At 43.6% G+C, this 16,176-nt stretch overlaps 1 protein-coding gene across 6 annotated transcripts in view; it reads left to right on the forward strand.

Annotated features, from left to right (window-relative positions):
- The window catches only part of LOC119970175 (SH2 domain-containing adapter protein B-like), a 117,054-nt gene that overhangs the window by 18,131 nt on the left and 82,747 nt on the right, over positions 1 to 16,176 (forward strand). For all 6 annotated transcript variants that reach the window (XM_038804366.1, XM_038804364.1, XM_038804361.1 and 3 more), the window contains exon 2: positions 10,506 to 10,635. In XM_038804366.1, the coding sequence (XP_038660294.1) occupies positions 10,506 to 10,635 (130 nt within the window). The remainder of the gene's footprint in view (positions 1 to 10,505; positions 10,636 to 16,176) is intronic.

Consider the following 16,176-nt stretch of genomic DNA (forward strand, 5'->3'; position numbering starts at 1 on the left):
AGAAAGAGTCAGTCAAGAAATCGCGAGTGAAAAGTACAAATCAAAAGAAGAAATAACTTGAATTTTTCACAAAGCCAAAACGCTGAGGTCCGGTTCAGATCGAAAGGAAAGGTTTTTTCAAAGGTAAAGAACGCTGAAATCCCTGTAAACTGGCTGTCGGAGCACATTTTGCAGTCTCGGGGCCACAACGTAAGAAAATCTGATCTGGCGGCATGCGCAGAAACAGAAGCGCGCGCATGCGCAGTTACAATCACCCCGTTTTGCGTTCTGCGCATGCGCAAGCCGTGCATACGACAGTGGACACAAAACCGCACGTAAAGGAAGACTGATTTACGCATGCGCAATTGATTCCTACGCATGACGTCACGAGCGTCATGACGTCTGAGCATCCGGACCACGCCTACTTAAAAGGGAAAATGCCACCGAAAATTGAAAACATACGTAAAGCTGTAAAACCACATTGTTCTTGCCTCAGAACACAGAAAAAAACGCCTGAACTTAAACCAGCAGTTGAAAATAACTCTCAACACCCTGGAGCCAAGCAGTCGCACCACCCAAATGAAGAGAACAAAAAGAAATCCGAAACAAAAAAAGATGATTTGTTTTTCGAACAATACTACTCAGACATGGCTGAGTTATTCAGATATGCAAAACAATGGGATAGGGTGGAGGTGTTGACCTTGGGTAGGGGTGCTCTTTCCAAGAGCCGGTGGCAGACTCGATGTGCTGAATGGCCTCCTTCTGCACTGTAAATTCTATGTAAATCTATGTAAATCCGAAGCAAAAAAAGATGATTTGGTTTTCGAAGAATACTACTCAGATATAGAACATAGAACATAGAACAGTACAGCACAGAACAGGCCCTTCGGCCCTCGATGTTGTGCCGAGCCATGATCACCCTACTCAAACCCACGTATCCACCTATACCCAACAACCCCCCCCCCCCCCCCAACCTTACTTTTTTATTAGGACACTAACGGGCAATTTAGCATGGCCAATCCACCTAACCCGCACATCTTTGACTGTGGGAGGGAAACCGAGCACCCGGAGGAAACCCACGCACACACGGGAGGACGTGCAGACTCCACACAGACAGTGACCCAGCCGGGAATCGAACCTGGGACCCTGGAGCTGTGAAGCATTCATGCTAACCACCATGCTACCCTGCTGCCCCCGCTGAGTTATGGCTGAGTTATTTGGATATGCTGATCGCAGCATCAGCGACACGGTCGCAAAGCTCAACACAAATCTACTCGTGGTAGACGAATCCAACACCATGGTGCCATGGCAGATCGTCGATACATTGGATGACAGCAATACCCAAGATGAAGACGATGCCACACAGAGAGCACAGAAAGACTCCACAGAGAGAGCGATGACAGGCTCCACAGTGAGACTGATGAAAGACTCCAAAAGGGAAGCAAGCAAACACTCCCTGGCGAACACCATGCATGAACAAGACCATGAAGGTCAACCCGCCATATCTGAGCAACCCCAAGCAGACTATGAAAGTCTACCAAGCTCACATAATCAAGCAGAAGACAATGTACATCTACCCACTGCATGAGAAAACAGTGACAAGGTGATCACACTCGACGTACAGGATCACAGTGAGACTGACAGTTCTCAGCTTGTCTGTACAGAAGCACAGAGTAGGGCCACCCAAGAGTCCAGAGAGACCGCGTCAAATTAAATCGTGAAGAATTTGACTCCAGAAGAGGAGCACCAAGAAAGCAAAGACGACGAATCAAATCCACCACAAATGACTGATGTCACCAGCATCAATGAAAGATCAGTTCATTCTCACCATTCTCGAGACGAAACGTTCAATGTAACAGATTCCACAAAGGACACTCGCACCAATAACTGTGACAATGACTCAAATTATCCACACGGGGCACTCATTGAGCATAACAAGAAAAACAAAAGCCACAAGAAGCACAGCAGAAACGAGAACAACAATAGCAGAACAAAGCAACATGAAGCGCGATAAGAACAACAAAAATCGCAAGAAGCACTGCAGAAACAAGAACAACAGCATCAACCAAAAACTACAAGCACAACAACAAAAACTACAAGAAGAACAACAAAACCAACAAGAAGCATAACAAAGATAGCGACAAACAAAGACAGAACGACAGAAGCAGCAACAAGAACGGCAACAAAAACAACAAAGACAGGAACGACAGAAACAACAGCAATGAAACAACGACTTGTACAAAATGGAACAACTCTGCACATGAAGGACAATGCCACAGCACACTGCAAAACAATGACAAGACTACAAACATGCCATGGGATGACAACGAATCGCACAAACTCGCATCTGCTCCAGAACAAGCAAGCACACCATCTTTCAAGGAAGATGACATACTAAAATCGATACCACAAGCACAGAAAAAGTCCATGTCAGTCAACATCAGTGGTTCCACCATGCAAACACCTCGGGATGACGTATTGGTTACTTACAATAACAAGAACACTGAGAACATTCACCACGTCAACAACGAAAAAGAAAAAACTCAATGAACAAATTCATCAAGTATGGACTCATAAATATTTTTATTACGATTGGACTCATAAATATAAATTGGCTTTGTAAAATATGCAATAGCACCATCACTTGTATAGATACACATATCATAAGTAACTGTTTTGTACAATTTTCTTTAACGATGTACAGAAAATATGTAAAGAAACAAGGGGGGATGTGGTGATTGTGTATCAATGTAGATGCAATACAACTGAGCAAGCACTAGAGGGAGCACGGGAGAGCTATAAATACACAGGGACAGGAAGTGAGGACACACTTCACAGAAGGGGGACTGGGAGCAGGACACGGACACAGGCAGGCAGCATTTGAGGTAGCTGATGTTGAGGACTCTCAGGTCAACTCTCTCCTGACTGTATACCACTGTGCTGCCACCTCTGCTGAGTCGGTCCTGCAGTGAGACAGGACAATCCCAGGAATGGTGATAGTGGTACCTGGGACATTGTCAGATGAGAGTATTATGTGAGTTTGACTATGACAGGTTTGTAGCTCAGTGGGTAGCACTATTGCTTCACAACTCTAGGGTCCCAGGTTCGATTCCTGGCTTGGGTCACTGTCTGTGTGGAGCCTGCACGTTCTCCCTGTGTCTGCATGGGTTTCTTCCGGGTTACTCCGTTTTCCTCCCACAGGTCCTGAAAGATGTGCAGTTAGGTAATTTGGACATTCTGAATTCTCCCTCTGTGCACCCGAACGGTCGGCGGAATGTGGTGACTACGGGCTTTTCACAGTAACTGTAAGCCTACTTGTGACAATAAAAGATTATTAATATTAAAAGGTGAAGGTGCTAAATTGGGGGAAGGCTAATTAAAACAATATTAGGCAGGAACTGAAGAATCTGGATTGGGGGTGGATGTTTGAGGGTAAATCAATATCTGGCATGTGGGAGGCTTTTAAATGTTAATTGATAGGAATTCAAGACAAACATGTTCCTGTGAGGAAGAAGGATAAATATGGCAAGTTTCAGGAATTGTGGATGGCTAGGGATATTGTAAGCCTAGTCCAAAAGAAAACAGATGCATTTGTAAGGGCTTGAAGGCTGGGAACAGATGAAGCCCATGAGGAATTCAAGGAAAGTAGGAAGTAACTTGAGTCAAAAGGGTTAACAAGACTTTTTACACGTATATAAAGAGCAAGAGGGTGGCTAGGGAAAGGGTTGGCCCAGTCAAGTACAGGGGAGGGAATCTATGCATGGAGCCAGAGGAAATGGACGAGGTACTAAATGATACTTTTCATCAGTATTCAACGAAGAGAAGGATCTTGTGGATGATGAGTCTGGAGAAGGGTGTGTAGATAGTTTGGGACATGTTGAGATCAAAAAGGAGAGGTGTTGGGCGTCTTGAAAAACATTTAAGGTAGATAGGTCCCCAGGGCTGATGGGGATCTATCCCAGAATACCGAGGGAGGGAATTGCTGGGGCTTAATCCGAATCTTTGTATCCTCACTGGCAACAGGTGAGGTTTCAGAGCACTGGAGAATAGCTAATGTTGTTGCTTTGTTAAGAAGGGCAGTAAGGATAATCCAGGAAATTACAAGCCTTACATCAATAGTAGAGAAATTATTGGAAAGGATTCTTCGAGATAGGATTACATTTGGAAAGCAAGTGGATGTATTAGTGATGAGCCAACATGGTTTTGTGATGAGGAGGTCATAGAACATACAGTGCAGAAGGAGGCCATTCGGCCCAATCGAGTCTGCACCGACCCACTTAAGCCCTCACTTCCACCCTATACCCATAACCCAATAACCTCTTCTGAACATTTTGGAAACGAAGGCCAATTTTCATGGCCAATCCACCTAACCTGCATGTCTTTGGACTTGTGGGAGGAAACTGGAGCACCCCAGAGGAAACCCACGCAGACAAGGGGAGAACGTGCAGACTCCGCACAGTGACCCAGTGGGAAATTGAACTTGGGACCCCTGGCGCTGTGAAGCCACAGCTTAGTCATGGGCTGGATTCTCGATTTTTAGGCTATGTGAAGAGGATCCATGACGTTTTACGTGGGAAAGGGGCAGAGCATACGCAACCTGCGTAAAACAGGCATTTTGGTCGTAATAATGGATTCTCTGCCCGATCGCTGATTATGAAATCGGCGTCGGGAAACGGAGAATCCCGCCCCATATCTCACTAACTTGATTGAGGGTTTTCGAGGAAATGACGATGATGATTAATGAAGGTAGGGCAGTGGATGTCATCTACATGGACTTCAGTAAGACCTTTGATAAGATTCCTCATGGCAGACTGCTACAGAAAGTGAAGACGCGTGGGATCGGTAATGGCAAGATGGATACAGAACTGACTCAGTCATAGAATTGATGTGGATTTACCTGAGGAAGGAACATAAGAACATAAGAACTAGAGCAGGAGTAGGCCATCTGGCCCCTCGAGCCTGCTCCACCATTCAATGAGATCATGGCTGATCTTTTGTGGACTCAGCTCCACTTTCCGGCCTGAAACACCATAACCCTTAATCCCTTTATTCTTCAAAAAAACTATCTGTCAGCCAGTTGCTCCGAAAGCTAGTGATTTGAAACAAACCTGTTGGACTTTAACCTGGTGTTGTAAGGCTTCGGTCATCGGAAGACAGAGGTGCTTTTTCTTAATGGAAGGCTGTGACTAGAGGTGTTCCACAGGGACCAGTGCTGGGACCTTTGCTATTTGTAATACGTTTTCCTCCAAATTATTTATATAGAGCTGGTCTGATTAGTAACTTTGCGGAGGATACAAAGGTGAGTGGAATTGCGGATAGCAATGGAGCTTGTCAGAGAATATCACGGGATACAGATCGGTTGGAGACTTGGGTAGAGAGATGTCCAATGGAGTTCAATCTGGAACATGTAAGGTATGCATTTGGAAAGTGTGGTTACAGGTGGGAAATATACAGTAAATTGCAGAACCCTTAAGAGTATTGACCGGCAGAGGGACCTGGGTGTACAGGTCCACAGGTCACTGAAAGGGGGCAAAATAGGTTGAGAAGGTAGTCAAGAAGGCATGTGGCATGCTTGCCTTCATCAGAAGGGGCATTGAGTATAAAATTGGCAAGTCATGCTGCAACTGTACGGAACCTTAGGCTACACTTGGAGTATAGTTTCAATTTTGGTTGCCATACTATCAGAAGGATGTGGAGGCGTTAGATAAAGTAGAGAAAAGGTTGACCATGATGTTGCCTGGGCTATGAAGGCCATTAGTTATGAGGAGGGGCTGGATAAACTCGATTTGTTCTCACTGGAACAACAGAAGTTGAAGGGCGACCTGATAGCGGTCTACAAAATTATGAGGGGCATGGATAGAGTGGATAGTCAGAAATCTTTCTCAAAGGGCAGCACAGTGGCACAGTGGTTAGCATTGCTGCCTACGGCGCTGAAGACCCGGGTTCGAATCCTGGCCGTGGGTCACTGTCTTGTGGAGTTTGCACATTCTCCCCGTGTTGCGTGGGTTTCACCCCCCACAACCCAAAAGATGTGCAGGATAGGTGGATTGGCCATGCTAAATTGCCCCTTAATTGGAAAAAATAATTGGGTACTCTGAATTATTTTAAAAAAGAAATATTCTCAGGGGTGGAAGAGTCAATTACTAGAGGACATGGGTTTAAGGTGTGAGGGGCAATGTTTAGAGGAGATGTGTGAGGGAATTGTTTTTACACAGCAGGGGCAGCAGGGTAGCATGGTGGTTAGCATAAATGCTTCACAGCTCCAGGGTCCCAGGTTCGATTCCCAGCTGGGTCACTGTCTGTGTGGAGGTCTGCACATCCTCCCCCTGTGTGCGTGGGTTTCCTCCGGGTGCTCCGGTTCTCCTCCCACAGTCCAAAGAATGGTGCGGGTAGGTGGATTGGCCATGCTAAATTGCCCGTAGTGTTCTAATAAAAAAGTAAGGTTAAGGGGGGGGGGGTTGTTGGGTACGGGTATAGGATGGATACGTGGGTTTGAGTAGGGTGATCATGGATCGGCACAACATTGAGGGCCGAAGGCCTGTTCTGTGCTGTACTGTTCTATGTTCTATGTTCTATGTACAGGGTAGTGGGGCCTGGAACTCACTGATGGATGAGGTGGGAAGCAGGTACGATAATGACGTTTAAGCGGTGTCTTGACAAATACACGATTACCATGGAATAGAGGGATAAGCGCCCCAGAAGTGTAGAAGGTTTTAGGTTCGAAGGGCAGCATGGTCAGCGCAGGGTTGAAGGGTCCCTTCCTGTGCTGTAACTTTCTTTGTTCTTGTTCATTTCTGTGGGCTGGAGTCACATGTAGGCCAGATGAGGTAAGGACAGTGTCAGGAAGCAGTGTTATTTGTATCCTGGTCTTCTTAAATATTAGAAATAAGGTTTAGATTTAAGTGAGTAAATTTAGTCTTTTTTGTGTAAGAAAGGGTAAAACTCTAGTTAGATTAAGTAAATCAAAGCTATTCGTAGGTATGGGATTTTGGTTTCAGTTCAAACTGTCTCTATTGTGCTGAGAGTGTTTATAATGGGTAAAGTAAACAAGAGTTTGGGAAAGAATGAGATGTCGCTTTACAACCAGGGAACGTGATTGTTGGGTTTAACTGAAAAAAGCAGTTGGAGCTAGGAAGCTAGAGAATGAACAGCTCAGAGTCCTGCTGGACGTTGAAAGCCAAAAAATGGAGTAATGTGCAAGTCCCTGAAACTAAAGGACAGTTTGTTTAAAAACCTGAGAATGATGAGAAATTGCCAGGAATATTGAAATAAAAAGGAACAAGGAGGAACTGCAATTGGAACAGGTACTGTTGGTTGAAGATATCTCAAATTGGGAAGAGCAGAGCTGATGAGGTTGGCTGGAGAAAAGCCACATACCTGAAGCAATTGTAAGGTTTGCTGTCCTTATTTCCGGTCTTTGAAACAGCAGGGACTGAGTACCTTAGGGTTTCTGTGGCAGTTTAGATGCACGTGGCAATTCAAAACAAAGGAATGCTGAAAGGAGAATTTGGAAAGCCTGGGAGATTCTTACTCTGAAAGCTGAGAGAAAGCCTTTTTGAAAGAAGATTTTGAAGCATGTCTTTTTGAGAGTGGAGTGTGGAACATTTGTTTGATAGTTGGGGATTTAAGTACGATTGGGTGGAATCTACCACTTGATTTCAGAGTGGGATTTGTATGGCTGCATTTATCCTGGTGATTTACAGGGGCTGTATTTACCAACAACATTCTTGTGCAAGATATATTGTGCAAACCTTTTTTGGTTGTTGCAATTTATACACATTTGTGAAGATAAATGGAAGTTCAGGAGCATTGTATTAAAATCAAACTTCCATGCTTAATGGATTATTTCCCTGATTGTTAAAAGCTAATTGTCAGTCCTGTGACTCTGTTCCTCGATGTTTTTCCCAAACAAGTAGAAGTTACAGGGCAGGATTCTCCGGTGGAATCTGGAAACACAATTGGGTGGAGAATCGTTTCTGCTGCCGAAATCGCGGCATGCACCGATTTCACACCAAATCGCAATTTCCATTCAGGTAGTAATCTGCCTTCCTGTTTTTGCCTCCAAAGTGAATAACCTCAGACTTGTCCAAATATACTGCATCTGTCATTGATTTGCCCACTCGTCCAACCTGTCCAGATCATGCTGTAGGATCCCTACATCCTCGTCACAGTTCACCCTCCCACCTAACTTGGTATCATCTGCAAACTTTGAGATGTTACATTTTGTTCCTTCATCCGAATCATTAATATATATTGTGAATAGCTGGGGTCCCAGCACCGATCTCTGTGGCACCCGACTAGTTACTGCCTGCCAATTTGAAAAGGACCCATTAATTCTTACTCTTTGTTTCCTCTCTGCCAACCAGTTTTCTATCCATCTCAATACATTTCCCATGGTCCCAATTTTGCACAATAACCTTTTATGTGGGACTTTGTCTAAAGCCTTCTGAAAGTACAAATATACCACATCGACTGACTCCCCCTTGTCAACTGTACTGGTTACGAGGGCGGCACGGTGGCACAGTGGGTTAGCCCTGCCGCCTCACAGCACCGAGGTCCCAGGTTCGATCCCAGCTCTGGGTCACTGCCCATGTGAAGTTTGCACATTCTCCCCGTGTTTGTGTGGGTTTCGCCCCCACATCCCAAAGATGTGCAGTGTAGGTGAATTGGCCACACTAAATTGCCCCTTAATTGAAAAAAATGAATTGGGCACTCAAAAAAATTTTTTTTTTTAAACTACTGGTTACATCTTCAACAGAATTTTCAAGCATGATTTCCCCTTCATAGATCCATGCTGACTCTGACTGATCCTGCCACTGCTTTCCAAATGTTCCGCTATAAAGTGTTCCGCCATAAAGTCCTTGATAATGGATAGACATATGGATGATGAGGGAATAGTGTAGATGGCTTTAGAGTGGTTTCACAGGTCGGCGCAACATCGAGGGCTGAAGGGCCTGTACTGCGCTGTAATGTTCTATGTTCTATAATGGATTCAAGAATTTTCCTCACTGCCAGTGGTAGGCTTACTGGCCTATAATTCCCTGCTTTCTCTCTACCTCCCTTTTTGAATATTGGAGTGATGTGAGCTACCCTCCAATCTGCAAGGACTGTTCCAGAGTCTATAGAATCCTAAAAGATGACCACCAATGCATCCACTATTTCCAGAGCCACCTCCTTAAGCACTCTGGGATGCAGATTCTCAGGCCGTGAGGATTTATCCGCCTTCAATCCCATCAATTTTCCCAGCACCACTTCTCTACTAATTTTGATATCCCTCAGTTCTTCCCTCTCACTAAACCTTTCATTCTTCAACATTTCTGGTGTTTGATTTATATCCTCTTTTGTGAAGACAGAACCAAAGTATGTCTTCAATTGCTCAGTCATTTCTTTCCCCCGTATTATGCATTCCCCTGTTTCTGTCTGTAGGGGGCCTACATTTCTCTTTCCCAATCTCTTTCTCTTCACATATCTATAGAAACTCTTAGTGTCAGTCTTTATGTTTCCTGCAAGCTTCCTTTCGTACTGTGCTTTCCCCTTCATCTTTCTTTGCTGAATTCTAAACTGCTGCCAATCCTCAGACCTATTATTCTTCTTGGCCAATGTATGCTTCCTTGGATCGGATCCTATTTCTAATTTCCTTTGTAAGCCATGGATTGGCCCCCTTACCCATTTTGCTTTTGTGCCAGACATGTGATGCCAGTGTTAGCCTCATAACAGTCACTGACTCGGTCCGGGTGTGGCGCCAGTTTTGCTGCCGTGGAAGTCTACGAATCCTGTCCCGGGGGCAACACTTAGTCTCAGGAATGGAGAATCTACCCACCAGTCTTTCGAGCCAGGGTTCCATCAACTGGAATTGGAACTTAAGATTTCTTTCCCTAAAGGACAACAGTGAGCCAGATGGCTTTTTACAGCAATCAAAAATGGTTTCATGGCCATCATTAGACATTTGATTCCAGATATTTATTACATTCAAATTTAAATATTGGGATTTCAACCCAGCTCCATTACACTGGGTTACCAGTACAGTGAGAATACCACTGCACCACTCCCACCTCTGCCTTCCATCTGTTTTCACTTTTTTGAAACATTGCGGAAAGTTTTACTTCATTGAAGGCACTATATGAGTTTAACTGGGCAGCACGGTAGCACAAGTGGATAGCACTGTGGCTTCACAGCGCCAGGGTACCAGGCTTGATTCCCTGCTGGGTCACTGTCTGTAGGGAGTCTGCACATTCTCCCCGTGTCTGCATGGGTTTCCTCCCGGGTGCTCCAGTTTTTCCCACAGTCCAAAGACGTGCAGGTTCAGTGGATTGGCCATGTTAAATTGCCCTAAGTGTCCAAAAAGGTTAGGAGGGGTTATTGGGTTGTGGGGATAGGGTGGAAGTGAGGGCTTAAGTGGGTCAGTGCAGACTTGATGGGTCAAATGGCCTCCTTCTGAACTGTATATTCTATGTTCTGCCCATGGCAGTTCTGCCATATCAGTTACAGATATGCTAATAATTTGCATCACTTTTTGATTGTTTCAGGTTGCCATTAGAGATGACTACTCTGACCCATTTGATGCCAGAAATGAGTTGAAGAATAAAATTACCAGAAAGCGAGAAGTAGAAAATAATGGTTACATGGAACCTTATGAGGCACAGAAGATGATGGCAGGTAAGGTTAGTGTGTCCAAACTCTGCACAACAGAATAGCTTTATTTCAATGTATTTTTGTCTTCTATAGTCACCTGAGCTCCATTAAAGATTGATGCTGGCTCTTTGGTAGAGCTATCCAATTAACCCCATTCCAATGTTCTTTCTCCATATTCCTATGATTTTGTTCCTTCAGTGATTCATTTATTCTTTTTTTTTTGCATGTTACATTGAATCTGCTCCACCAATATTTTAAACATTGTGTTCCAGTTCAAAGTGGCTCACGTGTAAAACAAACAATAAAAACCTTCACAAGTCGATTCTGACTCTTTGCCAATTATCTTAAATGTATGCGTGTCCTCTGGTTAATGACACAGCTGACACTGAAAACAGTTGTTTGCTTGTCTTGAATTTGAATTCTATTAAATCTCTCCACAGTAATATTCCGATGAAAGCAAATTACTGCGGAAAGTGGAATCTGTAACCAAAAGTTGAAATGCTGGAAAATCTCAGCAGGTCTGGCAGCATCTGTAGGGACAGAAAAGAGCTAACATTTTGAGTCTAGATGATCCTTTGTTGAAGCGAAAAGACCTAGAAAGTGGGAGATATTTATAGTGTGGGGTGAGAGAATGAAAGATGAGTCATAGCCACAGAAGCCAAGGGAAAAGAGTGCCAGGATTCCATCAACTGGAATTGTAACTTAAGATTTCTTTCCCTCAAGGACAACAGTGAGCCAAACGGCTTTTTACAGCAATCAAAATGGTTTCCACAGAAACCAAGGGATTTGTGGAAAGTGAAACAAAGTTAACGTTTCCAGTACAATGTGACTCTTCTTCAGGTCTGAACATGGAACAAAGGAAAGTACAGCACAGGAACAGGCCCTTTGGCCTTCCAAGCCTGCGCCTCACCTAAAACCTTCTATACTTTATGGGTCCTTCTATTCTCATCCAATTCATGCATTTGTCAAGACACCCCTTGAATGTCATTATTGTACTTGCTGCCACCGCCTCCGGCAGCGTGTTCCAGGCACCCACTACCCTCTGTTAAAAAAACAAAAAAAAACAAAAGCAAACTCCCCTCTCGCATCTCCTCTAAACTTTGCCCCTCGCACCTTAAACCTATGTCCCCCAGTAATTGACACCCTGGGAAAAAGCTTCTGACTATCCACTCTGTCCATGTCCTTAATCATTTTGTAGACTCCTATCAAGTCTCCCTGCAACCTCCCCTAGTTCCAACAAACCCATTTATCCAACCTCTCCTTGTAGCTAATGCCCTCCAAAGCAGGCAACATCCTGTATCCTCTCCAAAGCCTCTACATTTTTCTGGTAATGTGGCAACCAGAATTGAACACTCTATTCCAAATGTGGCCGAAGTAAGGTCCTCTGCAGCTGCGGCATGACTCACCAATTTTTATACTCCCCCGGCCGATGAAGGCAAGCATGTAAGTCACCTTCTCCACCTACTTTGCCACTTTCAGTGGCCTGTAGTCCCTCTGCCTGTCACACAGTCCAAAGATGTGCGGGTTAGGTGGATTGGCCATGCTAAATTGCCCGTAGTGTAAGGTTAATGGGGGGATTGTTGGGTTACGGGTTACGTGGGTTTAAGTAGGGTGATCATTGCTCGGCACAACATCGAGGGCCGAAGGGCCTGTTCTGTGCTGTACTGTTCTAAGTCTAAGTCTAAGCATTGTTACCTGCCACAGATGCTAAACTTCAGACAATCCAGGCAGAAACCCTACGAGATGCGACACTTCAGCAAGTGATACAATGTTTACTCACTGACTGGCCATCCTGGAAACCCCTCAGGAAGATCAACACACTTGCTGAATTCCTTCACTTGGAAAAGATTAAGTTTGCCATTAGGGTTGAGGGGTTCTCCATGAGGTGGAAGGTGTTCATCGAATTTTTCAAGAAGTACTAAAACGTCAGTGGGGGTGGAGGAGAAGGCGGGCGTGGTTGGTTGTGAGATATTTAATTTGAGGAAGTGGAGGGTTATTTTGATTCAAAAACTCACTGGGGGAGTAAGTGGCGGTGTGGGACAGGAGATATGGTTGGTTACTATCATGTTACATTATTATAGTGTTATATATGTTGTTATGGGCCAGGGTTTAGAGAACCCCAAAGAGTATCATAGAATTTACAGTGCAGAAGGAGGCCATTTGGCCCATCGAGTCTGCACAGGCTCCTGGAAAGAGCACCCTACCCAAGGTCAACACCTCCACTCTATCCCCATAACCCAGTAACCCCACCCAACACTAAGGGCAGTTTTGGACACTAAGGGCAATTTAGCATGGCCAATCCACCTCACCTGCACATCTTTGGATTGTGGGAAGAAACCGGAGCACCCGGAGGAAACCCACGCACACACGGGGAGGAAGTGCAGACTCCGCACAGACAGTAACCCAAGCCGGATTCGAACCTTGGACCCTGGAGCTGTGAAGCAATTGTGCTATCCACAATGCTACCGTGCTGCCCCTAACTCCCCTATCATGGAGTTCACCTGACCCACAATTTTAATAGATTGTGGTATGGGGAGCACACGGCCCACTCTACAGGTGTGGTACAGCAGAAATGGAAAAGTATTTTTTAAAGCAAAACAATATTTATTCTATGAACTCAAGTTAACCTTTTTAAAACATACAGTGAACATCTCAGCAACCATCAATTCAAATGCAACCCCCAAAGAAAACAACACAAAATAATCCTTGAGCTTTACTTTTAACATCCATAAGACTTAAAACAAAACCTTTAAAGAGAAGCACCTCAGGTTTAAATTCACTATGAGAGCAGTTATCATATTGAAATCAGCAAATGGACATTCATAAGCTTGCAGAGATTCACACATCCTGCTGTGATTGCAGCTTCTCCAAAACTAAAATGAAACCAAACCCACCCTGCAGCAAAAAGCCTAAAGCGAAAGTAAAAAGCTGACAGCCCAGCTCCACCCACTCTCTGACATCACTGCAGTAATAAACACCCATTTATTAAAGGTACTCTCACTACAGATATTTATATACACACCCATTTCTTAAAGGTACTTTTACATGGCACCTCCCCCCAAGAAAAAAAACCCGTCAACTTCAAGGTGGCTTCATTTTCCATCTTTTCACTTTAAGAAATACACACAGTAAATATACTTTTTCATTTTAAAAAAAACCACACGCAAACAGGTATAATAATATATTCCATTTTTGTTCTTCTTCCTCCAACTGGAATCCTTCTCGATTGACAGTCTCTTTGAGCTAGAAGGTCTTTGCATGATCCGTCCATTTCTCTACGCCTTGGCATTTCTCTTTGAAAGTCAGATACTTTAGTTCAATCTGATCACAGAGTCCCTTGTAATTCTCCAACACAGGAGCATTGGTTATCACAGCTTTCAGGCAGAAAATGCCTGTGGAAACTCTGCTGTCCACTGAAACTTTTGTCATTTCTTCAGCAAGTCCATCAGTGGAGCAATCGCGCTACAAAGAATTTTCACTGAGGTTCAATCAAATCCACTCGTGCCAAGAAAACAAATGAGTTCCCTTCACCTTGAGGGTGTCGGAAACTCCTCAAGGAAAATGACTTGGGCTTTTCCAAATTCACTTTTGGCGAGGTTTACCACCAAACCCACCTTCTGAAGTCGATCGAATAACTCCATCAGATGTTTCAATGTTCTTTCCATGTCTGGCTGAAAATTACCAGATCGTCGATGTATACCGCACAATTGGGTAATCCTGAAACGACTTTGTTAGTTAACCGTTGAAATGTGGCTGGGGCGTTTTCATACCAAATGGCATAACTTTGAATTGGTATATACCATCTGGAGTCACAAAAGCTGAAATCTCCTTGGTCCTTTTGGAGAAAGGTACCTGCCAGTAACCTTTAAGTTTAGAAATTAAAGCTGATTGTCCCACTTTCTCAATGCAATCCGTTCTTGTAACTGCATTAACCTTTCTATAGTCCACACACAATGTTGGGTACCGTCTGGTTTCGGTACCATCACTATGGGTGAGCTCCATTGGTTGCAACCCACTTCAATTATGCCATTGTTAAGCAATCAATCTCTTTGTTAACTTGTGCCAATTTTAAAGGGTTAAGTCTATGGGAACGTTGTTTGATTGGAACAGCATTTCCCACATCTACATCATGTATAGCCATTTCGGTACTTCCCAATTTATCTCCACAGACTTGCCCATATGATATCAATAACTCTTTCAGGTCAGTTTGTTTTTCCTCTGGAAGGTAACTTAACAATTTATCCCAATTTTTAAGAGCATCCTCATTTTCCAATTTAATTTGAGGTATGTCAAATTCACAGTCATCTGGATTTGGTTCGTTACTTTGAGTTGGAATCATTAAAACCTCCTATTTCTCTCCTTCCCTTTCAAAGTACCTTTTAAGCATATTCACATGACACACTCGGTGAGTCTTCCTTCTGTCTGGTGTTTTTAACCACGTAATTCACCTCACTTGATTTCCTTTCAATCTAATAAGGTTCACTACCTTGCTTTCAAAGGTTCACCTACCACTGGTAACAATACTCAAACTTTATGTCCACAGGCAAAACTACAAACTTTGGATTTCCTGTTGGCTACCCGTTTCATCACATTTTGTGCAACTTTTAAATATTGTCCAGCCAATTCACCTGCTCTATTTAATCGTTCCCTAAAATTGGACAAGTCATCCAATAATGTAATTTCCGTTTTCTCACCCACCAGTTTTTCCTTAGTCAATTTATGTGGTCCTCTTACCTCCTGACCAAAAATTAGTTCAAAAGGACTGAATTTGGTTGACTCATTAGGTGATCCCTAATTGCAAACAGTACGAATGGAATTCCTTTATCCCAATCCTCTGGATAATCGTGACAATAAGCCCTCAACATTGTCTTTAATGTCTGACGCCATCTTTTTAACACTCCCTGTGATTCTGGATGCTATGCAGTTGATTTAAATTATTTTTTTCCTAAACTATTCATAACTTCTTTGAATAACCTTGAGGTAAAATTTGACCCTTGATCCACTTGTATTTCTGTGGGTAGTCCATATCTAGTAAAGAATTGAAGTAACTCCTCCATAATCTTTTTAGCTGTAATATTACGCACTAGAATGGCCTCTGGAAACCTAGTAGACACATCCATTATCGTCAAAAGATATTGATTCCCACTTTTCATTTTAGGAAGCGGTCCTATGCAATCAATTAGGACCCTTGTAAAAGGTTCCTCAAATGCTGGAATGGGTATTAAGGGCGCTGGTTTTATCACTGCTTGAGGTTTCCCTCTCACTTGACATGTGTGACATGATTGACAAAATTTAACTACATTTTTATGTAGTCCAGGCCAATAAAAATGTTTTTGTATTTTAGCTTGCGTTTTCCTTATTCCCATACGATCTCCCACTGGTACCTCATGTGCAACTTGCAACACCTCCTTTCTATACCCTACCGGCAATACTACTTGATGAACTTCTGCCCACTTTTCATCCGCCTGCATATGTAAAGGTCTCAATTATCTCATCAAGATATCACTTTTACGGTAAAAGCACTCTGGTATACACTCAGATTCCTCTTCCGTGAATGCTTTCTGA

This window comes from Scyliorhinus canicula, chromosome 8 (assembly GCF_902713615.1).
Source record: "Scyliorhinus canicula chromosome 8, sScyCan1.1, whole genome shotgun sequence".
Classification (NCBI taxonomy): domain Eukaryota; kingdom Metazoa; phylum Chordata; class Chondrichthyes; order Carcharhiniformes; family Scyliorhinidae; genus Scyliorhinus; species Scyliorhinus canicula.